The 27,319-nt window shown below is 47.2% G+C and overlaps 1 protein-coding gene across 6 annotated transcripts in view; it reads left to right on the top strand.

Moving 5' to 3' along the window:
• Positions 1-27,319, top strand: part of ROR2 (receptor tyrosine kinase like orphan receptor 2) — a 193,631-nt gene that overhangs the window by 137,253 nt on the left and 29,059 nt on the right. For 5 of the 6 annotated variants that reach the window (XR_009246641.1, XM_058672684.1, XM_036496670.2 and 2 more), the window contains one exon: positions 15,781-15,858. Coding sequence is in view for 5 of the 6 variants with exons in the window: in XM_058672684.1 (XP_058528667.1) it covers positions 15,781-15,858 (78 nt within the window). In the remaining variant the exon portion in view is untranslated. Of the gene's footprint in view, positions 1-15,780; positions 15,859-21,497; positions 21,626-27,319 lie in introns of those variants that run through there. The other variant, XM_058672685.1, reaches the window with a different exon arrangement.

Here is a 27,319-nt window from a genome sequence, read left to right on the forward strand (position 1 = left end):
GTCACCTTCAAATACCCATGCTTGTATTTTCGCTAAAGTGTTGTTCTTCATATTGTAGAAATCAAACAACATAGAGTGATTTCTAAGGTGTTAGGGGATGGGTGGAAGAAATTCAGACATGACTGCTAACAGATGAAGACGCTATCCTCCTGTTGAAAAAACCACAGTTGCAGCCAGGTGGAGCATTTTTTTTGTGTGTGATAGGTTTTTTTAAAATTATACGATTTGTTGAGATTTTACCATTATTTGAAAACTAAGGAATCTTTAATCCCATTCTTTCCAAGATACTTTCTCCTGTTTTAGTTGTTTATTTTAAAAAGTAAGCTAGATTTTGGAGGCAGGGGTGTTGAACAGCAAGTGTTTAATTGTGTTAAAGTGATTCTGACAAATGCCCAAACTCTTTCCCTTTCAAAGTGGACTGCTGGTGTTTCCAGTTGTTGCTGTGGAATTATCCACCTCTTCCTTCATTTCCAGCAATTTCTGCTTCTTGTGTCCCAGGGCTTTGTTTTAGGTGTTACACGTTTCTCAGGCATGGCAACATGATTCTTTTATCATCACGACATACTCTTTGTTTCCAGCCACACATTTCCCCTCATTCTCCATGTTTTGTTTCCTACTGGAAACCTTCTTCATGGTACTGGATCTTCTCATGTGATGTGTTGCTTTGAATCTGAAGTGTATCACTCATGGGGATTGGTTTCAGCTTCCACAGATTTGCTTATTTGAAAGGCCAAGAGAGACAGACAGAGATGTCCTAGCTGCTGATTCACTGCCCCAAGTACCCAGAGCAGCTGGGGCTGGGCCTGGCTGGAGCCAGGAGCTGAGACCTCAACTCAGGTCTCCACGTGGGTCTCCCTACCCCAGCTACTGAAGCCATCAGCTACTACCTCCCTTGGATTCCGGGACAGAGTTGAGCTTGAAACAAACATTCTGGAATGGGGCTACAGACATTCCAAGCAGTGTCCTAAGTATCCCAAATTTCTAACTTTGAAGGGAACAGCTTATGAGAACGTTTGATTAATTTTTCCAGTCTGTTTTCCCAAGCTTTGTGTTTTGATTTGTCATTTTATCTGTTTACTATTAATTCAATTACTAACACAGTTAAGCTTTACTTGAACCATATTGATACTTGTTTTCTGTATGTGTAAGTATCCTTTCTGTCTCCATATTTCTGACTCATTTTATGCAATAAATGTTCTTTGTATACTTACAAAATCTCCTTATGATCTGTGTGTGTGTGTGTGTGTGTGTGCACTTGCACACACACCCGAGAGTATTTTGAACTTCTGGATGAGTGAAGTAAAAACAGATTTATTGTGATGTAGAGGAAGAGTTGAACTGCACATTTACCAGGGTCCTTTTGAAGGCTCCTGGAGAAAGCACGTTCTGAAAAATGATGGCTTTCATGGTTTGCACCAAACTAATTAGTGTGTCTTTTAATTCCATTTTCAGCGACTTTAAAAATAATATTTATTTGAGAGGGAGAAGGAGAGACTCTCTTGTCTCCTGATTCACTCACTAACTGCCCCCAACAGCTAGAGCTGCACCTCACCCATGTGGGTGGCAGGGGCCCAACCACTCGAGCTACCATCTGCTGCCTCCCAGGGCGCGCATGAGCAGGAATTGGACATGGAGAAGAGCTGGAACTTAAACCCAGATCCAACACACACACACACACACACACACACACACACACACACACACACACACACACACATTGATAGTTAGATAGGTAGATGCAAACTGTTTTCTGAATAGTCCCACCTTCGTTTTATAGTTTGATAGTATGCACAAGCTTTAGTGCTGGACGTTTTCTTTACTCTGCATCTCCTTTGAACTGCATCACGAGTTCTAAGTCTACCAAATAGCTTTGTGATTCAGGTGTCATTAATGCATTCATCTTAAAACAAGTCAGGGCTGGGTGCGGTGGCCTAGCAGCTAAAGTCCTCGCCTTGTACACGCTGGGATCCCATATCGGCGCCAGTTCTAATCCCGGCGGCCCTGCTTCCATCCAGCTCCCTGTTTGTACCCTGGGAAAGCAGTTGAGGACAGCCCAAAGCCTTGGGACCCAGTGCGCTGTGTGGGTGGGAGACCTGGAAGAGGCTCCTGGCTCCTGGCTCCTGGCTTCAGATTGGCTCAGCTTCAGCCTTTGTGGCCACTTGGAGAGTAATCAACAGATGGAAGATCTTCCTCTCTGTCTCTCTTCTCTGTATATCTGACTTTACAATAAAATAGATCTTACAAAAAACAAACAAACAAACAAAAAAAAAAACAAGTCAATATAGAGTTGCTTCGCTGCCCTCCAATATTTATCCTGTCTTTTGTGCTAACTCCATAGTCATTGTCTTTATGCTCGGGTAATTGTACACTTACCTTTAGGCTGCTCTTGTTTCTCTTGCTTTGTGTGAATTAGAATGTCTGTTGATATCCTTTCCTTTTGTGCTGTGCTTCTGGTCTGTTTCTTGCAATGCAGTTGCTAAAGACGGCTTTTCTCATGTTTTGTTTACCAAGGAATACCCTGATGTCTTCATTTCTGAAGCATGTTGGGCTTGGTACAGAGTCTTGGTTGAGCCTCTTCTCTCAGCACAGGGAGTGTGTCCTGTGGCGGAGTTCTGATCAGAAGCCAGCTTGCAGTCCTGTGCCAGCGCAATGAGTCACCGCCCTTGTTGCTTGCACGATTCGGCCTGATTCTTTAGCGCTTTGCTTTTGCTTAAGGTGAATACCTTGAGGTATATCCTGCTTGGAGTGCCTTGTTTTTCTTCAGTGTGTCTATTAATGCTTTTATCAGATATAGTGTTTTCATTTTATTTTATACATAATTGTACATATGTATAAGGTATAGGCCGATATGTGGGTACAGGCTTATACAATGTGTGTGATTAAACCAGGGAGTGAGCGTGCAGCTGCCTCAAATGTGGATTGTTCTTTGTCTTAGGAATATTCAAAATCCTTCTCTTTTAGTTATTTTGAAATGCAATGAAGTATTCGTTGCACTCTCTCTACAGAATTGTCTCAGCTAGTGGTCATTTTGTACCCATTAACCAGCTTCTTTCTGTTCCCCAGGCACTCTTCTCCCAGCATCTGGTGAGCAGTATCCTTTTCCCTACATCTTTTTAAAAAGAAAATTGGATTTATTTTTATTGAAAAGACAGATATACAGAGAGGAGGAGAGACAGAGAGGAAGAGCTTCCACCCGTTGATTCACTCCCCAAGTGGCTGCAATGGCCAGAGCTGAGCCGGTTTGAAGCCAGGTGCCAGAAACTTCCTCTTCCGGGTCTCCCACCTGGGTGTAGGGTCCCAGGGCTTTGGGTGTCACTGACTGCTTTCCCAGGCCACAAGCAGGGAGTTGGATGGGAAACGGGACCACCGGGATTAGAATCGGTGCCCATATGGGATCCTGGTGTGTTCAAGGCGAGGACTTTAGCCGCTGGCCACTGCACCAGCCCTCTCTAACTACATCTTTGATATCAGCACATTCAGCTTCCTTGTGAGGGCGTGGGTATTAGTCTTTCTGTGCCTGGATAATTTCCCTTAACAGACTGTCCTCCAGGCACATGCATATTGTCACACATGACAGGATCTCATCCTTGCTTAAGGCTAAGTAACATGGTGTTGTGTATATATGCCACGTTTTCTTTGTCCGTCCATCCCTCACAAGCACTCTGCTGGATTCCGGGTCTTGACTAGTGTAAACAGACCTGCGGTAAACACGGCCGAGCAGACGTTTCGCGGACATATGGATTTCTTTGTATACATTCCCAGGAATGGGGATTCTTGGAGCACAGGGTCGTTCTGGTTCTAGTTTTTTGAGGAACGTGACTGTGGCAATGCACATTCCCATCAGATTTGGGAGGGTTTTGATGATGGTTCCTTCACGCTTTTTTTCCCTTTCTCCTGCTCATGTCTATGTGCTGGTACTCCCCGACATGTTTTCATCGTTCTGTTCTCACTCTCCTCAACCTGGATAATCTCTATTGCTCAGTCTTCTGGTTCACCGATTTCTTTCTTCTGCCACCTCTTCCCTGTGGGACGCATTTGGGGAGTCCGAGTTATTCCACTTTCAGCTCTAGCATTTCCATTTGATTCCTGTAGTCTCTCTATTGGTGTTCGCTGTTGGCTGTTATCATTTCCATTATTTCCTTAGATATCCCTTCTACAGTTATTGGGACCTGTATAAATAGCTTATTCAGAATCTTTGTATGAAGTCCAAAATCACGGCGCATTGGGGGTCATTTTCTGATGGCTGTTTATTTTTTACTCCTATGTGGGTGGCTTACCTCCCTGCTCCCTTGTGTTTCTCGTTACTCTGCTAAAAATGGTCATGCTAGATAATGATGTTATAACCGTACAGGGAGCAAAATGCTGCGCCCTGCAAAGTTTAATCCCGTTTTAGTACTGGAGGGTGTTGTTCTTGTAATTCTTCCTTTTTTTACTAGCTTTCCGTTACCAATCCTGTGGTTTCTGTATTTGCTATCAGGCGTGACCTGTGAATTCTTTGCTATGTGTGTGTGTGTGTATGTATGTATGTATGTATGTATATTATTTTTATTTTATTTTATTTTTAATTCTTATTCTCAACCTGAATTCCTTGGGGGGGGGGGTGTCCCTTCTGAGCCAGTGTGCAATTGTCTCTGAAGATTTCTTTCCACTCTTGGCTCATGTGCCTTGTGCTGAGGGCGTCTGGGTGGGACCTCGGTTGCTCTGAGACAACCTTGGCTTTCGCATACTGATCGCAGAGTCCCACTCACTTGGACATGAGCTAAGGGCACCTTCTGCTTGTGCACGGTCAATCCTGAAAACAGATCAGAGCTTTGGAAGTTTCCTGGCTCCTAGAATGCTCCTCACAGGTTCTCTGTGGGCTTAGGGTTCCCACACTTGCAGCCAGCCACAGCAATAGGCATCTGAGATGTTATAGCAGTTTGTTGTGGTTTTGGTGATGCCCCTGGGATATCTACCCCCCCACCCCAAATTTCTCCCCGGCCTCAGTTGAGCTCTCTGAGTCAAATCTAGAGATTTCCCCGGGTGCTGCAAGTACAGACAAGATATTGACTGACCGTGGGGCTGGCACTTCTTCCAGAGCCCCAAGAGCTGCAACTCTCTGACTGCCAGACTGCTGAACCAGGAGGGAGGGCAACGGAAGTGGCCCAGGTTCCTTTTCACAGAGCCACTGTGTGCCAAGCTTCCTTTGGTAGATGATTTCGCCCTCATTCCACAGCTCTGGTTAATTCCCACAGTGGCAATATTGTCAGTCTCAGCTGTCTTGACTGCATTTTTATTGTAGAGGAGGATGCATGTTCACCTGCCGCTGTGGAGGTGGAGTTTCCTGAGTGCCGGGCTTCACTGTGAGTGAAGTGCACTGGAGATACACCCATGTCTGCGCGGCGGCCGTGCATGTATGTGTGTGCAGATTTAAAGTCGAGAGCTTGTGGTGGAGTTGTAAGGTTGGCAGCTTCCGTTTATTCTTTGGGAGGTGTCCACACACCTTTAGAAGTGGGTGTAGTCAGGGGATTGAGGGATCCCAGATGTGAGAGCGGTAGAGCACGTTGGTACTCTCTGGTGATTTGGGGATCCTGTGATGTAGGGGCTCTTTATTATAGCATCTTCCATTGCTGTCCCACACCAGGAGCAAGCGTTGAGTCTGAACTGCAGCTTTCAAACTAGGAGCTGCGAAGTGTGATAGTTCCCATCACCATCGATGGTTGTTGATTCCGCAGGGATCTACCCAGTATCTGCTGCACTCTGGCCAGTGGTTACAGTACACACACTTTCTGGGGTAAGGCAGAGCATGAAGAGGTGTGTGTGCATAGATCTTGCTCTCTCACACACACAGGCACACGTGCTGTGCCCCGAGAGAAATGCAATCAAAAAGAAAGCAGGGTGTGAGCGGGCCGAGAGATCTTAGGTGTTTGGGGCAGTCATGCTTGAGCCAGAGGTGGGAGAGGAGGGAGGAACAGGTGCCAACTCCAAAAGGGGAAGGGCCAGGATTGGATCCCAAAGAGAAATACATGGAGAGAGAGTGCAGACCTGGAAGTACAGTGTGTATATGCAGAAAGTACTGTCTGCATCGTGTGTGTGTGTGTGTGTGTGTGTGTGGGTGTGTGTGTGTGTGGGGGGGGGGGGTGGGGGTGTGTGTGGGTGTGGGTGGGTGTGTGGGTGGGTGTGTGTGTGGGTGGGTGTGTATGTGTGTGTGTGTGTGTGTGTGTGTGTGTATGTGGGTGTGTATGTGTGTGTGTGTGTGTGTGTGTGTGTGTATGTGGGTGTGTATGTGTGTGTGTGTGGGGGTGGGTGTGTATGTGTGTGTGTATGTGTGTGTGTGTGGGGGGGTGGGTGTGTGGGTGTGGGTGTGGGTGTGTGTGTGTGTGTGTGGGTGTGGGGGGTGTGTGTGTGTGTGTGTGGGGTGTGTGTGTGTGTGTGTGTGTGTGTGTGTGTAGGAGCCAGAGAAGGGCTCTGTCTTGTTCTCTGAGTAGGAGGGAAGATACTGGAAGCTGCTGAGTTCAGAAGCATTTATTCAGTCATTCTCTCACTCCCTGGGCAGTCCTGGCGCCATGCTCCAGGTACTAGAGAACGGGCTGTGAACAAACCTCCTGCTCTGTGCAGAGAAAGAGACTCTGAGAATGTGCAGGAGGAAAGCGCACAGAGGTGTGGGTAAGGAGTTGTAGGGGAGGACTCTGTGCACATAGGCAGCGGGAGGCATTTGGCATTTTCAACTGGACCTGCCTCAAGGCAGTAGCATTTGATAGACATGCAGAAAATGTACATGCATTCCTAATTTAGGTTTGTGAATTTTATTAAAAGATTTATTTATTTTACCCAAGATTCAGTTACACAGAGAAAGGGAGAGACAAAGAAAGATTCTATCCACTGATTTGCTCCCCAAATGGCTGCAATGACTGGAGCTGAGCCAGTCGGAAGCCAGGAACCAGGAGCTTCTTCCAGGTATCCCATATGGGTGCAGGGTCCTAAGGACTTGCGCCATCCTCCGCTGCTTTCCGAAGCCATAAGCAGGATGATGGATGGAGTAGAGCAACCAGGACTTGAATTGGCACCCTTATATGGTACGTCAAGCAGAAAATTAGCTTGCTATGCAACTGCACCAGTTCCAAGTTTCATTAATTCTGACATCATACACACACCCACCTGTCGAGCAATAACCTCAGCGTTCTGCTTGCCAGGCCTGGCCCCATAGCTCTCAAGCCCTTCCCCCTCCCCCAGGGTGCTGCAGTGACTTCACTGTTCTTGGAACTTGGTTTGAGTGGAGCCCTCTAGAGACTGCCTTGTGCCCTTGAACCACTGCAGCAGGTGGTAGGTTTGAATCCTGTGAGAGGCTTGTTGGCCTTCCCTACGGAGAGCAAATAGGATCGAGTGCCGTGAACTTGAGGAGGTCTACCTGTGTGAGCCACAGTTGTGTCCTGCAGAGCTGGGGGCAGTAGGGACCAGGGTACTGGACAGAAAGGGCTGGATGCATTTTGGAAAAGAGGCAAATAGCATTCCCTGATGGATTGGATATGGGGTATGAGAGACAGGTGTTGAAGATAGAGCCAGCATCTGTGGAGTCAGCACTGATGAGGTTGGGCAGACCACAGGAAGCAGGCAGGTAGAGGAAGGGGATTCATGCGTGGGCACACCTAGTGTGGTTTGCCTCTTATCCGTGCCAGCAGCGGGGCCAGCAGCTGGGTGAGAACATTCCATTAGCTATCAGAGAGCACTCCATTCTGGAAAGATAGCTTGGGAGACGCGGGTGCTGTGAGGTCATCTCAGCCAGGTTATCTGGAGGTCAAGGACTGAGAAGGAAGGAAGAAGAGCTTCTTTATTGAGAGAACTGGTGAGGGGGTGGGGCGGGGCTTGCGGGGAGGCTGAGGCAGGAGAACCAAGCACTGAGGAAGAGGCCATTAAGAAGATGTCGGCATTAAGTGGGCAGTGCCAAGGCTGCCGTGGTAGCTAAGCTGTGACATCAGCATCCCATATGGATTCCAGTTTGAGTCCCAGCTCCTCCACTTCTGATCTGACTCCTTGTTAATGGCCTGGAAGGGAGGGAAGGATGGCCCTAGTGCTTGACCCTTGCACCTATATGGTAGATAGATGAAACTTCTGGCTCCTGGCTTCCACCTGGCCCAGCCTGGTCATTGCAGCCATGTGGATAGTGAATGATCAGACGAAAGATTCCTGTCTCTCACTCGCTCACTCCCTGTAACTTTGATTTTTAAATATATAAAGCAAATGTTTGAAAGAGAGAGAGAAGTACTGTGGCAGGGTCCTGTGAGCCATAGGAGGCTGGCTGCATCCATATTTGTCCTTGGGGTACCCTCTGGGCTTCAGAGGCATATATGCTGCTATGCATATTTTGAGAACAAAGATTTTCAGCTTGAGAAGGCTGCCAGTCACATTGGGCAGGAGTTTGAGGCCTGGGAGGTGGCCAGCCGGAGACCCCTGGAGGGATGGACCCACAGGAAGGCGGACACACCACATGTCAGCTGGCAGCTGTTGGCACTTGGACACAGGTGGGGCTCTTCCTGGAGGACGCTGGCATCAGAGCAGCAGGGACCGTGAGTGAGTCACAGGCACTTCTTTCTGGCATCTGGGCTGTCGAATTGTGGGACTCCTGTCCTTTGTCCACATCACCCATTCTGCCAGCCTTCTCTTCAAGCCAACATTGATTATGAAGGCATCTGGGAGCTACATGACACCACCTTTCCTGTACAGCATTGTGTCTATTGTGTTGGGGACTTTCATAGTGTGACCAAGTTACAGTGAGGTCACCAGGGTGTGACCAGAGTCCTAGGAGAAGGGGAGATATGTACACATACATACGCAGAGGGAAAAGGCGGCTCCAAGACACAGGAAGACATAGTGGCATCTACAAGTCAGTTAGGAGAGTACATGCATTACAGCCCAGGAGGAGCTAGCCCTGCCCGCTTCTTCATGTGGAACTTCCTGTTCCCAGAACCCTGTAAGCCCCTCAAGATCTGTGTTATGTCAGCCCCAGGCAACTAATGCAGCAGCCACCTTAAAGATGTCACTGCTACTGCCCTGGATTCTGTCAGACCTTTTACCCCCATGTATTCTCTGGGGTCAGGGAAGGCTGTCTGCACCTGCCAGCAGGTCGGGCATCTGGGAGGAGAGGAGTAGATTCCAAGCAATCAGAACCACACCCTGGGATTTCACCGTCTCCACCTTGAGATATCTGTGCCAGCCCCAAATGCCCTCAGCAGGGCCTGCGCCCTCAGGGTACAACCCTAGCCCTAAGATTCAAAATAAAAGGGGTGCCTTCTTTCATTACCTTGGAGTGGTAATGAAAGCCATTTAAGGGCTTAAAAGGCAACCTTCCCCCTTAACTAGAAAATTCCCAGCGCTTCAAGGTGGAAAAGCCACCCTTTTGTATATATGGAAATAATATGCTGTTTAGCCAGCGGGAGAGGCACAAAAATTCAGAGGATCTAACTGGCATTGGTTTGCTCTGTTGTTGCCAGTTTCGGGGCAGAAACAAGCAGTCATGTTCGGGAAAGCAGACTCCAGGCCCTGCTGCCACAATGAAGGGCTTGGGCTCTCACCTTCCCAATTGCATGTGGGGAGGGGACAGAGGGGGCTGTGCGGTGCTGGCCGCCCAGCCTTGCCAGTCCTGCTGCAGTTGGCTCCAGGAGCTGTAGATATTGAGAAAGAGAAGGGCTGTGAAAGCCCCCAATTCACCCGCCTGTATCTCTTCCCCTTCAGGCAAATGCTCCCCTGGCTCCTGACTGTGATTTTTGTTGAGGTTCTGGGGGCCCTGTTAGCAGCAGAAGGTAAGAACACGCTGTAGCAAGGTGGCATTGGAGCAAGTAGGGCTAGCGCAAGGACTTCATGGAGAATTTGATACTCTTGCTACAAAAGTGGAATCAAAAGAGGTCGAGTTGATGAGGCATGCGGTGATTGCATTTGCACAGTTGCTGAGTTTTACTTCGTGTTTCCAAAGCAGAATTAGACCAGCCCTTCAAGTCATGCAGAACCAGGGGATAGAAAAAGCAAAAGTGAAAACCGACATATTGTTCAGAGTATGCTGCCAGTTAGATCCCAGCTACCTCACTAGAATGCTAGACAGCTTTTTTTGTAGCTAGCAGTTAAAACAGACAGTACAGTGCTTTAAGAAGCCATCACCCAGCAGCAGGATGGAGAGTCTTTTTATTATGGTAGTTTTGCCAGCTCCCTTCCCGGACGGGGTGGGGGCTCACTTGGGGGAGGGTTTTCACTGCTTACCTCTATTTCTGCCCCATGGCTGTTGGACTTCTTGCCTCACAGTTGCCTTTTGACTTGATGTGTTGAGGAGGGTAGCCCCTGTTGTGGAATGCTTGAGTGCTGTCTCCACTTACCAGCAGGCAGGTGGATGTGCAGTGCAGATCGGCGTCAAAGCCAGCTTGCCCTGGGCCGGGTGCAGTGGCCTAGCGGCTAAAGCCCTCGCTTTGAACGCACCAGGATCCCATATGGGCGCCGGTTCTAATCCCGGCAGCTCCACTTCCCATCCAGCTCCCTGCTTGTGGCCTGGGAAAGCAGTCAATGACACCCAAAGCCTTGGGACCCTACACCCAGGTGGGAGACCCGGAAGAGGAAGTTTCTGGCTCCTGGCTTTGGATCGGCGCAGCACCAGCCGTTGCGGCTCACTTGGGGAGTGAATCATCGGACGGAAGATCTTCCTCTCTGTCTCTCCTCCTCTCTGTATATCAGACTCTGTAATAAAAATTTAAAAATCTTAAAAAAAGGAAAAAAACCCAGCTTACTCTGTAGGAGGCTCCTGTGTGCACAGAGGCCCCCCTGGTAGGTTAAAGCAACTGCTTTCTTTCTCAACTCCTGGAAATTAGCACTTTTCACAAGGAATACCACATCCAAGAACTCCAGGCTTTGGTGAATTCCATACCCTCGCTAATTAAAAGGAGACTGCTTTGAAGCTGTGGGAATACTCTGGAGACTGGCTCTAATTGCCTCTCAATAAGCATGCTGATTCAGATAAACAGGTAAAGGAGATGAATGGACTGAGAACTCTGAATAAGAAAACATTGTTGAAAAGAAATGCAAATGAAAGCCAGGACACATCACGGACTCCAAGGGCACACAGGTTGAACATCATTAGGACATTGTTGATGAATAGTTGTCTCTGCTGATGATGATAAGAGAAATTATTCCCTTGAGAGCCCAGGAACCAGAACAGACACACTTGCGGTTTGCAGACACGTAGTTCTCATAGCGTATTGCTGTCGTAAGTCAAGATGCCACATTACAGGTTCATATGGAGAGCAGGGTCGCAGAAGAGTTTCCCCTGATGAGTCTGCAGTGTCAAGTTATTAAAAATGTGTGTGCATTTGAGTGGCTGCCTCCAGCTGCTGCAGGCCCCAGGTGTAAATCTCACACTGCTAAGAAGCACTATCTGTATCCACAGGGAATCCTTTCCACCTATGCAGGGTGCTCTAAAGTACTTCCAATAGCATGCCATACGTTTCTTCTAAGGGCTAATATTATCACACCTATGACAGTTAAAGTAGGATCCATCTAACACCCCATGGTTCTCTGAAGTGTTTTCCCTTCTACGTCTTCATCGGCATGCAGCATGACTCTGAATAACCCACATTCAATCCAGTGAACCTGGGTTGTATTCTGTTCATATGGTTGCATCCATGCTTGGCTTTGGCACCATTCCCAATGCTTGTGCCTTGAAGACTGTTAATTGTTACCAAGGCAGGGCTATCCTACAACTATTCTTCAGCTGTGATTTGGGTAAAGCAATTGAACAATGTGGAACGGATAATTGTCTCCCAGGAAGCTTTTTACTTTAAAATAATTTCAGATTTATAGGAGAGTGGGATAACCCTTCTACCCAATTTCTCCCACGTGTCAACGTCTGAAATGTGCTGGTGGGGAGGAATGATCTCCCATCTGCTGGATCACCTTCTAAATGGCAGGGGCTGGGCCATGCTGGAATCGCATCTAGACTTCCCTCAGTGCTGTAGGGACCCAAGCACTTGGACCATCTTCCACTGGTTTCCCAGATGCACCAGAGGCTGGATTGAAATGTAACAGACAGGACTGAGACCTGTTGCTCATACAGATGCCAGTGTTGCGGTCTGAGGCCCAACTTGTGTCACAGTGGTGCCTGTGCCCCCACCCCACCCTTTCTCCGCACCTCCCACCCCACCCCTCCCCTGCTGCTCCCACCCCACCCTTTCTCCACGCCCCCCACCCCACCCCTCCCCTGCGCCCCGCACATAGAAAGTCTATTTTTGACACAGATGAAACCTTTCATGTTTCATTTTATTGAAACCACCCATACTTAATTTTTTTTATTTCATATTAAATGCTGTCCTCTCTTTAAACGGTCAAGAATTTGCAAGAACCTTGTAAACTTTCTGACAGTGCTGCCCAAGGCTTGAGCTTCCTGGTGGCCTGACCTTGTCATTCCGTGTGTGTTTGCGCAGTAAGGTTACTCACGTGCAGTGAGTAAAAGCCCGGAGTGCAGTGCACGCCACACATCTGCTGCTCTTAACGGACGGGGTCGGGATACGTGTTAGCATGTTCACCCGCACGGTGACTGGAGTCCTTTTTTCCAAAGAAAAATAATGAAGTTCTGAGGCATTAGTGCAGGCACAGGTCTTTGCAGAAACTTTGCTGTGACCGGGTGCAGGAGGCATCCCTGGCTATTCTGGAGCTCTCCTAGCCAATGAGGACAAAGGCCTGACTTCACCAGTGGGCCCAGAAGGAGCTGGCGTGGAAAGGTGCCCACACCAAGTAAAAACCAAACAGGCTTGAGGATAAAGAACCACTGTGCCCCGGGGCTCCCTTATCCAGGGAAGAATATGCTGCAGAATCCCTAGTGGGTATCCGAGACCATAGAGAGTATCAAACCTGACATACACCACGTTTCTTGTTAACTTTCTTGTCTGTGATGGAGCTAGACCGCACAGTAGACTTTGCACTCACAGGTTTTGGTGTCTATGGGGGTCCTGGAAACAGCCCTCCTGCCCAGCTTCGCTATCGTGTTTTGCTTTTTGATGTTTGAAGATGACAGTATCTAACATGAGGATATTCTTTGCCTAATCTGCGTGTGCTATTGGAAGGTGACATTTCAAAAACTTTTTACAGTTTGTTCTTTGGAGAGGTAGAGAGACAAACAGCACAGAAAATTCCTATCCCGGTTCACGCTCCGTGTATCTGCAGCAGGCACACTTGGCCAGGCCAAAGCCGGAAGCTGGGAACACGATCAGGTCTCCCACACGCTGTGAGGGACCCAGTTATCCAAGTTAGCAGAGAGAGAATGAATCTTCCCTCCACTAGTGTATTCTCTAAATGACTGCAGTGGCCAGGGCTGGGCCAGAAACTCCGTCCAGCTCTCCAGTGTGGGTGGCAGGGACCTGAGTCCTCAGGCCGTTATCTGACACCTTCTCAGCGATGTCAACAGATAGCTGAATTGGAAGTAGAGCATTTTGGGACAGAAACCAGTGCTGCAGTAATTGATGCCAACTTCTCAGGTAGCAGCTTAAGTTGCTGCACCATACCACCAGCTTCATCAGACTTTTGTGCCAAAATGTATCTGTATTTTCACATCCTTTTTCCTGACTCTTTGGAGGTCCCCTTGCCACAGCCATATTTCATGAACAAAAGAAATGCACTACTGGTCTTTTGCTGTCTCAGATCTAGTTCTCGAGACCAGTAAGGCTTCCGATGTCAATTACAGGAACAACTTCACGTGTTACTCATTTTCCTGAGTGTGAGTTTCATACGTTGTGTTGTTCAGCAGGCAAAATAATTTCACAGCAGCAAATCCCCCATGTATACTGAACCACCGCAATCCTCAGAAAGATCACTGCTACTTGGACATTGCCTATGGTTCCCCAGATGCTGGTGGAGTATGGGCGTGCAAGGCTGTGGCGCTCCTGCTCTCCTGGGCCTTCTGCTCTGTGAGGACTCTGCTTACCCACATGTGAACAGGTCTGCGTTGGAAAGCAGCCGAGAAGAGCCACAGCGGGATTGGGCTGGTGCAGCTTATTTTTCTTTGGGGTGTATATTTATTTGACTGTTTCACACCATTTGTCAATTTCTAAGCAGTTAATAATTTTTATGCCTCTTCACTGTGTGTGTGTATGTATGTATGTATCTTAAGTGCGTGTTATTTCCTGAGGCCTCTCTACATTTAAACAGTGCTGAGTGATAGCATGTGGAACATGCCCATTTAAAATTTCAAGCTCAAACTGAGATCTTTAATGATTCCACAAAACCCCACCATCTGCCTTGCATGGTTTAGGCAGCTCTCTGGATGAGTTTTTAAATATATTTGTTTATTTGAAAGCTACACAGAGAGGAGGGGAGTCTTCCATCTTCTGGTTCACCCCCCAGATATTCACAACAATCAGGTTGCACCAGGACAAAGCCAGGACTTAGAACTCCATCTGGGTATCCCATGAGGGTGCCAGGAAGCCAAGGAATTGGGCCGTCATTCAGTGCCTCCGGAGTACATTAGCAGGAAACTCTATCAAAAACACAGATGAAGTCAGGACTGGAACCATTGCTTCTGTAGGGATGCAGGCACCACAAGCAGTGGCTTAACTAACTATGTGTCGTGCCAGGCCCATACCAGTTTTGGTGGCAACATTGTCAGCCTTCCCTGGGAATTCAGATTGGCTGTCTAATATGTGGGATGCACGCATGGCAAGCCTCAGTTCACAATGCACCAACAGCACTGGCCTGTTTTCTTCCCTGGTAAGGCTGAGTAATATTCTGTTGTTTATGCACCCCGCTAATGGTCTTTTGATGTCATGAACCAGATTCATGCAGGGTAGGTCTTGTTCCATCATCCCTGACTTCACCATTCCCAGTTGCCCACCTCTACCCATCCATGGGACCATATCGGGGCAAGATCCTTGGAAACTCTGGACACAGGAATCAATGAGAAAGGGGTTGGTGAGGATACGGAGGGGCTCGTGTGAAGACCCCAGGCAGTTTCCTGGGTAGTCAGCCTTCCTTGCCCATCTTTTCCTGTGACTTGGGAACAGAGGGTGGCATGACTTTGTGCCCTATTTAAAGCTGAGTGTTCAGCCTGGAGCAAACCACCATCTGTGCTTGCTCTTGGTGTTTGGGTGTTCTGGGGTGTGTTGCTCCGGCTGACTTATTTCACCGTCCCCATGGAGTGGATAGTTGTGCACATCTGGGCTGTGGGGAGAATGGATTGCTATTGTGTAAAGATGAGCAAGTGTGTTTGACGGTGATGAGGTGGATCCACACTTGGCTGCTACTGCCGGCTTTGGGAGAATAAGTTTCTTAAGAAGTTTTCCAGTTCCAAATTTATTCTTTAATGAGTGGGGCCTCATCCTAGAGGCCAGCAGTTGGAGCCAGCTGCAGAAGAGCTGTAGTTAACGACTCTTTCCCTTCTTTTGATGACACTCAAGATTAATTCAGGATTCCTGGACCTGTCCCTGCATTGAGACACCTGCATCTGTTGTGTTTGGAAGCAAGGGGTCTTCCAAAAGTCCATGGAGAATGTGTATTGTGGTTTTCAATATTTTATGTGTTGAACTAAACACCTACTGACTGTATTTCCTATGAACTGTTTGAAGTACATTTTTGGGCTGAACGTCTCTTTTATACTGTTCTATCCAATTTGACACCATACGAGTCCACTAGAAGTTTCTGTGATGTTTTTTTCCCTCTGTATTTGCTATAAACAGCAGGCAGTTTTGCTAGAAAACCGTGGGCTTCGCCTGAGAAACAAATGGGAGTCCCCTGAAGTAAAACTTTGGCTTTACTCTGTGTCCTCTGTTCTTTCCCCAGGTGAATTGGAGGTGCCGGATCCAGTTGACCCTTTGGGACCACTGGAGGGCCAGGATGGCCCTATGCCAACTCTGAAAGGTTAGTGTGAAAGGGCAATGCCTATCTAGTGTGTTCACAAGGGCCTATAGACATGCACACAGTTGATTTTGCTGATAGTCCTCCCGACTGGGCCGTGGACCTTAAGGGGGTGGGGAGTGGGGGTGAGAAAGGTGCCTTAATTCCATGTTCCCTCTGTTGATGGGTGTGTGCCATGCCTACCTGGAGTCCTCTGTTGGTTTGATTCCTAGGGTCTTTAGGGACTGGTGGGAAGCTGGCAGGTGGGAGGTGAAAGAGCAGGGAGCTGGTGTATGGGCAGATGGTACTGGGTGAAAGGGGCTTTGGGATGCTCAGGGAACCTGAAAGGAGCCTTAGGGGCTGCATTCCTGTCTTGATCACAAAGGTCTGCTGGCAGATGTCTGCTCCTCGACCTACTTTTCTTGACATGGCGCAGAGGTGGGCTAACACCACCTCCACTCTGGCACACCAAGGAGCAGGTTCTTCTGCCCCATTGCTGCAGCCTTTCCCAGGGGTTCTGCCATCAGAGCTTGGCTCAGTTGGTGCATGCCACGGGCTTCAGAGATTTGTGGAGTTGACAGCACAAGGTGCTCAGCCTTGAGCAAGCGGTTCCTTTTCCACCTTGCACACTGTCACTGTGTCGCTTTAGATGGTCTCAATCAGCTCAGCTGCCCAACAGAACCCACAGGCTGATCGGCTAAAGCAACAGATGTTGGTTTTCCCTGTCCTGGAGAATGCATGCTCCAGATCAAGATGCTGGTGTAGTCAGGAGTGGTCGGGCTGTAGTGAGGTTCTCCTCCAGGCCGGCAGACAGCACCTTCTCACTGCATTCTTGCAGGGCAACAACATGATCTTCCATTGTGTTCTTATAAATAGGGCCTCATCCTAATCAAGACCTCCTCTAACCCTAATCACCTTCCATAGGCCCCACCTACAAACACCATGACCCTGGGGGTTAGGGCTTCAATTTATGGTAGGCAGTAGAGGGAGAGAGATGTTGACATAACCCCCAACTGTCAGAACTGCCACTGCCTTTCTTGTGGAAAAAATGTTCAGATCCACAGTGGTTTCTTAAAGGAATTGATTATGCTCAGTTTAAGCATTCTCTAATACAACAGGTGACTACCTTTAAAATGTCAGCCTCCAAAGCTAGTAGCACTGAGATGGGCAGACAGTTTGGATGTTTACAATCCTAACATCTGTTCCAGCGCACAGTGCAATGGCCCACTGGCTGCCCCTGTACTGGAGTCTGTGTGAGATCCTAGGATGCAGTGACAGTCGGAGGGGACTGTCCTTGTGGGGTTTGCAGGACTGGGGAGAGCCAAGTTATTATAAAATTTGAATCCCTGGTGAATAAATAGCCAGCAGGAAGAGGCATGCTTGGCAGGGAGCCAGAGGAGGAAGGGGAACAGAGTGTTCTGCTGAAATCTGGAGAAGACATTGGTGAAGGTGAGAAGAAAGTGTGTCCCAGGCTGTGCAAAGGTCTGAGCTAGACAGGCAGGACCTGGAGGGCTGGTGGTAGGGGTCGGAGCTCTGCAGGGGCTAGCACTGTGCTGCTCAGCCGTGCGTGGTTCTTTAAGTGCTTCAAAATTAAAGAATTCAGGCCTAATATCATGCTAGCTAGAGTATTCCATGAGAGGCAACATAGATGTAGAATGGTCCAGCCTCATAGCCCCCGGTCTAAGGTACTCACGGCTCTTTGGGTCCCTGGAGAAGCCTGTGTTTGTTACCGGTTGTTGAAGTCAAGAGGCCTGAGGCTGGGACCCATGCTGTGAGGAGTTGGCTCTGGCAGCTGTGGGGTGTGATGAAGGAGAAGCAGAAGGACCAGATTAATTGATCCATCCCATGTTGGCTTTTCATGAACTTTGATATCCCTTGGGGAAATACAGACTTGTGACCCAGGTGGAGCACATGGGCTTCCTTGTGCAAGAGGGCCTGGGACAGAAAGTGGTGAGTGACAGGTGATCTTTTAATGGCGTGATCCTGAATAAGCCCAATGAGGTAGGCATGGCTACAGTGTTCATTATGATTCTCTAGGAAGGTGCATTTGCCTGTGGAGGTGAAACAATGGCTGTAGACTGCAGTTCAGTGGGTGTTTTTATTCCCAGCCCTTCAGCAGCTCCAGACACTTCTGAATCTGATTCGATGCCTTGGGTAGTGTTCTGTGACCTCCCTTTTGGAGAATGTGAGTAGTAAGTCAAGCTTAAAATAGGATGCTCACTAAAGAGTTGTTTACTTGGGGTCTGATTGCTTTCTGCGTTTGTTGACTCAAAAGTGCTTGGGTTAAAAACCATGTGTGCTTCAGTGCATTCCTGGTACCTAGGAGAGTTTCAATCAGGGGTTGGAAGCTTGCCTTGGCCTTCTCAGGGCACAGCAACACTGACTGCAGAAATAGTATGTGTGTGTGTGTGTGTGTGTGTACACATGCATGCAACCTTCTGAAAGTGAAAAAGCCCAGAATGCATGGCCATGTGGTGGGTGCCGCACTTCTGACCTGGGCTTGGCCAGAACACAGGCTTGAATGCATTGTGGCTGCAGCATGCCTGGGGCCAGGTTTTGAGCGTCGTTCTGCTTGGGCCCAGACCCAAGATGGATGTTCACCACCTGCCTGTGGCTGGGGTGCAAGGCCTGGCTTTGCACACGGTAAGCACCCAAAAGCGGTGCCTGCTGACCTGCCATATGTGAAGGTCACAGTCATGATTATTGGTGGATCTGCCAGTCTGTAAGCACCAGGATCCCAGCACCCTTTGGGGACAAGAATTCAAAGTCCTTCAAGCCGCTCTCTTTCCCTCTCTAACCTCTATCTCTGTGGAGTGACTTGACTGCTTTTTTGAGTGATATCTCTTGTCCCAAAGGGATGTAAACTTACTTCCTTTCACCCTTGGGAAGTGGAAGGAATTGCCTGGCAACACCAGACTCCTGATCCCTGCACTTTCTGTTCAAAGCACTGTTGAGAGTGTCACGGGTTGGCCGCATATGGCTGAAATCAAATATACAAAGAATTAGCAACTGAAGGCACTGCCATAGCAATTTCTGTGACCCAGTTACCATGTGTGATATGCATACAGCTGTAAAATCAAGGACATTTCCACTGACCAGATGACCTGGCTGACCGTCAGTAACTGGACAGCTTAATACTTGGGCCTCAGCAAACAGAATCGTAGAACAGATTATAAAGACTGGGCCGGTGTTTAGCATGTGCATTCAAACGTCTGCGCCTGTGAGTTTCACATCTGCGGGTTCAATACACTTGGGATTGAAAATATTTGGGAAAAAGCACTGTGTCGGTACTAAACTCGAACACAGTTTTGTTCTTGTTATTCCCTAAACAGTATGATGTAGACTTGAATTGTGCTGAGTGTTATAAGTAATGTAGATGCCTACGGGTGAAAGACCAACCCTGCTCCATTGTCTATAAGGAACTTGATGCCCAGGGATTGTGGTGTCTGCAGGAAGCTTTGGAAGCAACCCCCACAGACACTGAAAAATGACTATAGTTGGTAGTGGAGAGAGAAGAGTGAGAGAGGGGGGGCGAGAGAGAGAAGAGAGGGCGAGAGAGATAGAGAGAGAGAGAGAGAGAGAGAGAGAATGAATGCAAAGGGTCATATCCGTATGCCAAGGTGTTGTTAGGACTGATGCTGGCTTCAGGACTCTGGCTGTAGCCCTGGGTTCACCAGTGAATGGGTGTTTGGTGAGCTTGTTTGTTCCCTGTTATGTTCAACATGCAATGTGTATACATACATGTTTAACGACTATCATTCAATTACTTACAAAGCTTATGTTTGGCCTACAAACCACTTGCTCTTTTGTTCCAAGACTGTTTTAACTGCCTGTGGAATATAGCCCGGTTTTGTAAAATCAGTTCTTTGGAATGTTGTGGGACGTGGGGAGAATTTCTCAGCACCGGGCGGGGTGATGCTATTCCTGTTTCTCCGGTGGCCTCCTGTGTTCTGGCTTGGCCAACATAGACACAGCTGCTGTGTCTCTTGGCCAGGGAGAAGAACTGCTCCTGGCCCATGTGGAAGCCCGAGGGAGAGCTCCTGCAGGTGATGGCCAGTGGGTGCTAAATGGCCAGAGCGCAGTGCCTCTGCCCTGCTTGCCTGCTATTTACCAAGCTACCCTCCCGTGTGTAACAGGCGTTGGCGTGGAGCCATGCGAAAAGCAGTCTGTTGTGTGGCCACAGAAACAGCCCTTGTTGTTCTGTTTACTGAGTGTCCGTTTATCAGTTCATGTTGGCCATGCAAACTAATTGGCAAATATGCTACGTGTGTTTCTGGTTTATTCTGAAGTTCTTGGGGTATGTGTGTGTGTATGTGTGTGTGTGTGTGTGTCACAGTGTCCTGTAGGTTTCATCTAGACTGCAGATCCCCAAGTCTAACCTCGCAGAGGGTGGACAAAGATTCCTGGCCACATTGGCAGCTCTAAGTCTAGCTCTGTGATTGAGAGCGTGAGTTCCTAACCTTCAAGATGGGCACAGTGAAGGTCAGTCTTCTGGTGCTTCCGGGAAGGTTGTGTGTGGCTAGTTGTGTGGCCTGAGTGAGCTCCAGACAGCCTTCATCTTGGTATCCATGTGCTTGAATGGGGATGGAGGGGTACACTCTAGAATATACTCCCAGGATACAGATCAGAGTGTGAGATGTACTCTGTCCACATCCTGTGGTCCCAGGCACAGAACACCGAAGAGTGTGTCCTTGCTGTGGGATGGACTGAACATGCTCCTAGAGAGTCTCCTCATTTAAACAACAGCGAGTAGACAGAGAAGTATCACTGTGGTTTATCAGATAGCCACGAGGGGGACTTGGTGGTGTTTTTAGGGAATGTAGTGTAGTTTGGCTCCTGTGTGGGCAACCTCAGCAGTGGAGTGGGGGAGAAAGAGGCCAGGTCCCTGCCCACCCTGGGGCTCATTGCCTGTGCCCTCTGAGTAGACAAGGGCTGGTCAGGAGAGGGGCAGAGGATGGGGAGCAGGGAGATAAGCCAGTCAACACCAAGAAGACCTGGGTTCCCAAGGCTTCACTGAAATGGAATGATTGATGGTCAGGAAGGTTGTGCCACCCCACAGAACTGGGCATGCTTGGGCATAGGGCAGGAAGGGGAGGCAGGACTGAGGTGCTGCCTGCAGCCCACGGGGCAGCTCAGCAGGAGAGTGCAAGTGAAGTGTCCCCTGCTTGGTGCCACAAACTGACTGATCTGTTATAGTTCCTCCCCCAATACAGTTCTCTGGGTCTCCTTTTTCACCCTCCCATGAAATGTGTCTGTTTTCTTTCCCACCTGTCAAAGCATTGTGACCTCATGATCCTGGCACATGGGCTTTCTCTGCCTCCCTTCAAAGCCCACTAGTGTGGCCCAACCTTGCTCAAACCCTGAAGTCAGTTGACCGTGTTGGGAGGGTGAGTTGGAATTCAAATCATTGATCATTGATGAACCTGTGACTGTGAAGCAGGGTGAAGGATTCTGCTCTGACCTTCAGGCCTTTGAATGCTGTGCACTTGGCACCGCCAGCCAAAACTTAGGACTGCGTGGCGCTGCCTGGGTACTGGAGACTCGAACCCCTTGCACCTTTGTTACAGTTGCACTGTGATTGTGAAATGTAGCTCACTTGGATAAATTAAAAGGGCAGACTACTGTTCTCCACTTTGTACCACTGTGCAAAGTGCTGGCTGCGTCCAACTTACCCGAATGCTCGGTCAGCCGTGCCTGGCTCCTTTTAGCTCGTTAAATTGTGTCTGGAGCAGTTCAGGCAGCTCCAAAGGAATTTTGTGTGTGTGTGAGCCAGTGGGGAGCTCAGAAAATGGTTAGTACAAACCCCATATTTTGCGCAGGAGGGAAAGGAAGCCAAGAGAGGTTAAATGACTGCTGTAAATTAAACACCCAGGGAGAAAAGGCGGATTGTGCTTGCTCTGCCGAGCTCTTGCTAGCTTCCATTTTTGGCGTCTGGGGCAGGGATGGCAGAGAACACAGTGGATCAAATCAGGCTGACAACCGTCCTTCGTAAATTGTACACGTGTGCTCAGCAAAGTATTTAGAGCAGATGTAATTGTGTACATGAACTGGCAAGAGAGATGGAGAAGTACCGAGTTGCTGGGAATAAAGGCAAGCAGCATTGTAAGTGATAGCTTGGCTGCGATGGCAGAGGACAGTTAAAGTCACCCACTCAGTCTGCAACCTGGGAGCGTAGCCTGCTTTTCCTGGGTCCTCAAGGAAGGTGTGTCTGAGAGAGAGGTGGGTCCTGAAGATGATGTGGGCATACACTCACTGTCCGTGAAAGCTGGTGCAGCACAGGTGTGGCTCCCCATGTAGGCTCCAGCGCAAAGAGAAGAGCAACCAGATGTGGACATGACAGCCAAAGGGCTGATTCAAATATCAGGTCCTCCAGTGCTTTATCAGACCAGCTGCTGGAAGACGGATTCTATGGTCAAGACAGTGTTCAAGGGTTAGGCATGCGCTACAGTGCTTAAGATACCTACTGGGACACCCACGTGCCATGTTGGAGTGCCTGGGGTTCTGAGTGCAGCTGCCTGGTGATTCACACCATAAAAGGCAGCAGATGATAGCTCAAGTACTCAGGGTCTCTGCCAAATGTGTGGGAGACCCAGACTGAGTTCCAAACTACTGGCTTCCGCCTGACCCATCCGTGACTATTGTAGGTTTTGGGGGGAGTAGATGAGTACAGGCAGAACGTCTCTTTCGCGCTCTGGCTTTCAAATAAATGAAACTTCAAAAGAAAGAGAGAAAGAGAATGTATAATAGTAGAACAGTGATTGAAATACCATGAAATAAATACTTTAAAATTATGATTGCATTTGGAATTGTACATTTCCTTCACTCAGGGGAAGTAAGGGGTTATCATAAAATCATGCTCAGCTTTAGGGAAAAATAAGGAGTATACACTTCCTGAACCCTAACCTAAGTTCTGTGAAGTATCGTCTCTGTGATGGGTCCTTGACCCAGCTTCACTGCCAGAGCCTGGAGTTGCAGCGCCAAACCAGTAGGTTCTATGGGACTGATGCATTGTAGGTGAGACTTCCAAACAAAGTAAGGAGACATAAGAGACAGAGCACACAGGAGATAAAATTGCTTCCACCCAGGCTTGCAGTAGGAAGCCTAGAGAGATTTCCCATGAAAAGTCAAGTTTGGATTCACATCCCTGGAGACAGGATTTGCATTATCAGCATGTGGTGGGAAATCCCAAGCCAGAAAGCTAAAAACAAAATTTGGTACTGCCTGTGGCAGGAACCCAGTCTTCCAGAAATTCCCAGAAAAAAACTAGCTTGACAATGAGAAATTACACAGATCACTAGGAGAGGAGTAGAGGGTCAATGAAAAGCAAAGCTTGAAGGTTAAAGATCCAAGAGGATGCAGAAATTGCACAGAGAAAAAGCCAGTGATGCCTGTGGAAGGGAGTCTGGGAAATGAGATGCTTGACGGACAGGTTACAGAGTAAGGGGTGCACGGCTGAACACGAGGGGGGCCAGAGAATGAAAACTTAGGCAAAGAGCACGGAGGACTTCTGGAGAGAAGACCAGCATATATCTAGAAGGAGATTTTCAGGAGAACAGAGGAGAGGAAACACCTTGCAAGACACTCTGAGGAAATTTTACAAAATTGCTGGAAGCAAGGCACAGATCTCATTCACAGCTGATGATGTCACGACAAAGACAGGGAAAATACTAAAACAGACCAAGAGGGCAAGTTCATATTGCCTGCATAAGATCGACAACTGGCAGGACTTTCCCGTAATAACCACAAAAGCCAGAGGACCACAGTGTAACTTCCAGTCTAGAATTCTATACCCAACTAAACTAGCATTCAAGTGTGAAAGCCACAGATCTTTTAATTTTTTAATTTATTATTATTTATAATACAAAAAAATTATGAGGTAGTACTCCATGAATAACTATATACCCTTGCTCCATTTTCCTAATTAGCATTTCACATTAGCATTTTGTCTCGGTTAGTGAACTACATCTACATTCCTTTTAAATCCCAAATCCTTGTTTTTAAATTCCTCCTACCTCTCTCAATCTCTAGTAATCAGCACTCTATGTTCAGATTGAAGATGATGTCCTCTAGTTGCAATCATTTTGCTTCAAATGATTTTTATTTACAGCTGAATTATATTCCGTTGTGTATGAATATTGTGTTTTCTTGATCTGTTTAGCTGCTGACAGGAATGTGGTTGATTCCATGTGTCATCCACTGTGAACAGCGATGCTGTAAACACAATGGTTCAGGCATCCCTTTGGTGTCAGAAGTTCATGTTTTCTGAGTTTATACCTTGGAGTGGGATTGCTGGATCATATGGCAGTCTTGAGAAAACACCATACCCTTTCTATAGTGGCTGCATTGTTATATTCCAACCAACAGTATATAAATGTTGCCCTTTCTTTACATCCTTGCCAAGATTTGCTTCTCTCTCTGTCTTTTGGATTTTAGCCATTCTGTCTAGGTTGAGGTGATAATTCATTGTGGATTTTTCATTTGCATTTGCCTTATGGCTTGTGATACTGAACATACATAAGTGTATACACGTACACACATATTTCTGTGGATTTGTTGGCTGTTTGTATTTCTTCTTTTGGGAATAGTTCATTGAAGTCATTTTTCTCATTTCATAACAGGTTGAGTTTTTTTTTGGTGTTGGATTGTTTGAGTAGCTGAGATTTTAAAAATATTTACTTATTATTTATTTGAAAAAGTTACACAAGGAGAGAAAGAGATTCCATCTGCTTGAGTGACTGTGGTGGTCGGGGCTATTGCATTGATTTTTGTGATTCTGTGGTGATAGGGATCCAATCTTGTTCTCCCTATGTGTGCAGTCCCTCTCTTTACTAGAGCTCTGTAGTATCTGTAGTACGCCTTGATATTAAGTATTGTGGTGTCTTCAGTTTGATTCTTTTTGCTCAGGGTTGCTTTGTCTATTCTGGGTAGTTTGTGCTTCCATATCAACTTTAGAATTCTTTTTTTATAGGATTCTGTAAATAATATCATTGGCATTTTCATAGGGACTGCATTGAATCTATGGATTCCTTTAGGTAAAGTAGACATTAATATTAATTCTTACCATTTGTGGGCAAGGAATAGCTTTTCTTCTTCTTTTTTTTAAATGTTCTTAAGGGTTTCCTTCATTCAAGTTTTATAATTTTCATTGTAGAGATATTTTACTTCTTGGGCTAAATTTATTCCTAAATATTTAATTTTTTCTTGTAGTAGCTTTTGAGGATGGAATTTCTTGATTTACTTTCTGAGAGATCATTATTGGAGTATAAAAATGCTATTTTTTTGTTTTAGCTGTAGGTATTTTTAGGTCAGGCCCGAGTGTTTAAAATCTCCGTCTTTTACTTAAGAAATGAGTTTGATTCGGGATGAACTTAGTTGAAGAAGGAGCAGGAAGTGTTGGTGAGGAAAGAACTTGGTAAATGACATCTAAATAAACTGTGAAGGTGAAATGTAGCAACAGTGGCCATTGAGGATTGACCGTGCAGTGCAGCTAAGAACTGGACAGTGTTCATTCAGAAGACTCTCTCTCTGTGTGATTGCAACAAACAGAAATTCAAGATTCTTGCATTTGGGAGTCCTTATCAAGTTGGAAATATTTTCCATAAAAAGTAGCTAAGGTTAGAATTTTTTTTTTTTTTTTTAAAGATTTATTCATTTTTTATTACAGCCAGATATACACAGAGGAGGAGAGACAGAGAGGAAGATCTTCCGTCCGATGATCCACTCCCCAAGTGAGCCGCAACGGGCCGATGCGCGCCGATCCAAAGCCGGGAACCTGGAACCTCTTTGGGTCTCCCACGCGGGTGCAGTGTCCCAAAGCTTTGGGCCGTCCTCGACTGCTTTCCCAGGCCACAAGCAGGGAGCTGGATGGGAAGTGGAGCTGCCGGGATTAGAACCGGCGCCCATATGGGATCCCGGGGCTTTCAAGGCGAGGACTTTAGCCGCTAGGCCACGCCGCCGGGCCCACCTCCCTATCCCCCTGAACCTTTTTTTTTTTTTTTTTTTTTTTCCTTCTCTTTCTTGATTTTCCTTCAACTATAGTTAACTATGTAAAGATTGTCAACAACAATACAATAAAATGGATTATATAAAAAAAAAAAAAAAAAGTAGCTAAGGTAACCACTAAAAGTAACTTCTCAAGCCGGAGGGGGAGAAACAAATATAAAAAGTAATAATAATTGATAGAAAATAGGGAAGGAAACATAAAACATTAAAATTAACTTTCCAGTTAAAAAGCTCATAGATTAATACAGAGATTCACAAATTGCCAGGTAAAACCGTGTGCCTGTTATAAAACTCATATATAATGTCAATCATAAAGCATAAAGATACCAATGTGATAAGAGCAAAGCAGTGATAATTAAAGGTGCCCTGTGGAGGCTGTCATAATACCACACAAAATGATCTTCTAGATAGAGGTGTTGCTACATACCGACCTGAGGACCAAAGGACTTGATGAGAACCTGAAATTAAGTACATCAAACTACAAAGTTTCTGTTACACAAATACAACTGCACAGAATTCTAATAGCTGTCTGACTAGTGCACACATGCATACATGCTTGGGGGTGTCCATGTTTTGCCACGCATTTTCTTCTTGTATTTTGGTTGTTGTGGCTTTGTACTTCATCAGGTGTGGAATTTATGTTATAGTGCCCAGTCCTGGCTCAATGTAGTGTTTGGAAGGACAAGTACAGTTCCATCTCATTATCTGTATAGTTGCAAGTTCACCCGGTATAGTTAATATCTAGCTGTAAGCCACAAATCAATACTCATGATTTCGTGGTGTTTGACTGACATGCCCAAAGCAGTGAATGTTTGGAGTCCCCCATGTGCCCATCCGCAGAGTGGGTAGAACAAGGCCACACTCAACTTTCAAGGGTCAACTCCTGCTTGGAATGAGTGCTCTTTGCTTATGTGTCCCACTTTTGTGATTTTGTTGGTGATTTCTCTTTTAAAACACCCCACCCCTGCCTCTGCCAGGAGAAGTGCTGAAGTGCCGTCTGTGATCCTGAGTGCACAAAGGCTGTGGTGTGCCTTCCATAGAAGCTGCAGGTGTGGGGGGCCTCCCTGAGTGTGACTGACACTGCCCTTGTGAGCTGGGTTTCAGAGGGCTCTTCACAACATACGTGGGAAATGTACGTTGTGAAGAATGATGCATGGACTTCAAGTTTATTTTTTACTATGTATTTGACGAGAGAGACAGAGACAGAAAGAACCTCCTCTAGTGATTCTACTGATTCACCACCCAGATGCTTGCAACAGCCAGTCCTGGGCCGGGCCAAAGCTGAGAGCCAGGAGCTCAGTGCAGATGGCAGGGACCTGATCCGTTAATCTATGTTCTGCTGTCTTCCTGTGTAACAGGAGGCTGGATTGGGAATGGAGCTGGGACTCAAAGCCAAACACCCTATAGGAAGCAGCCATCTCAGCCACTACGCCGGATGGCCCGCTCCAGATTTCAGCTTTTTACGATTTATTATCCCTGAACT

This window comes from Ochotona princeps, chromosome 14, assembly GCF_030435755.1.
Source record: "Ochotona princeps isolate mOchPri1 chromosome 14, mOchPri1.hap1, whole genome shotgun sequence".
Classification (NCBI taxonomy): Eukaryota; Metazoa; Chordata; class Mammalia; order Lagomorpha; family Ochotonidae; genus Ochotona; species Ochotona princeps.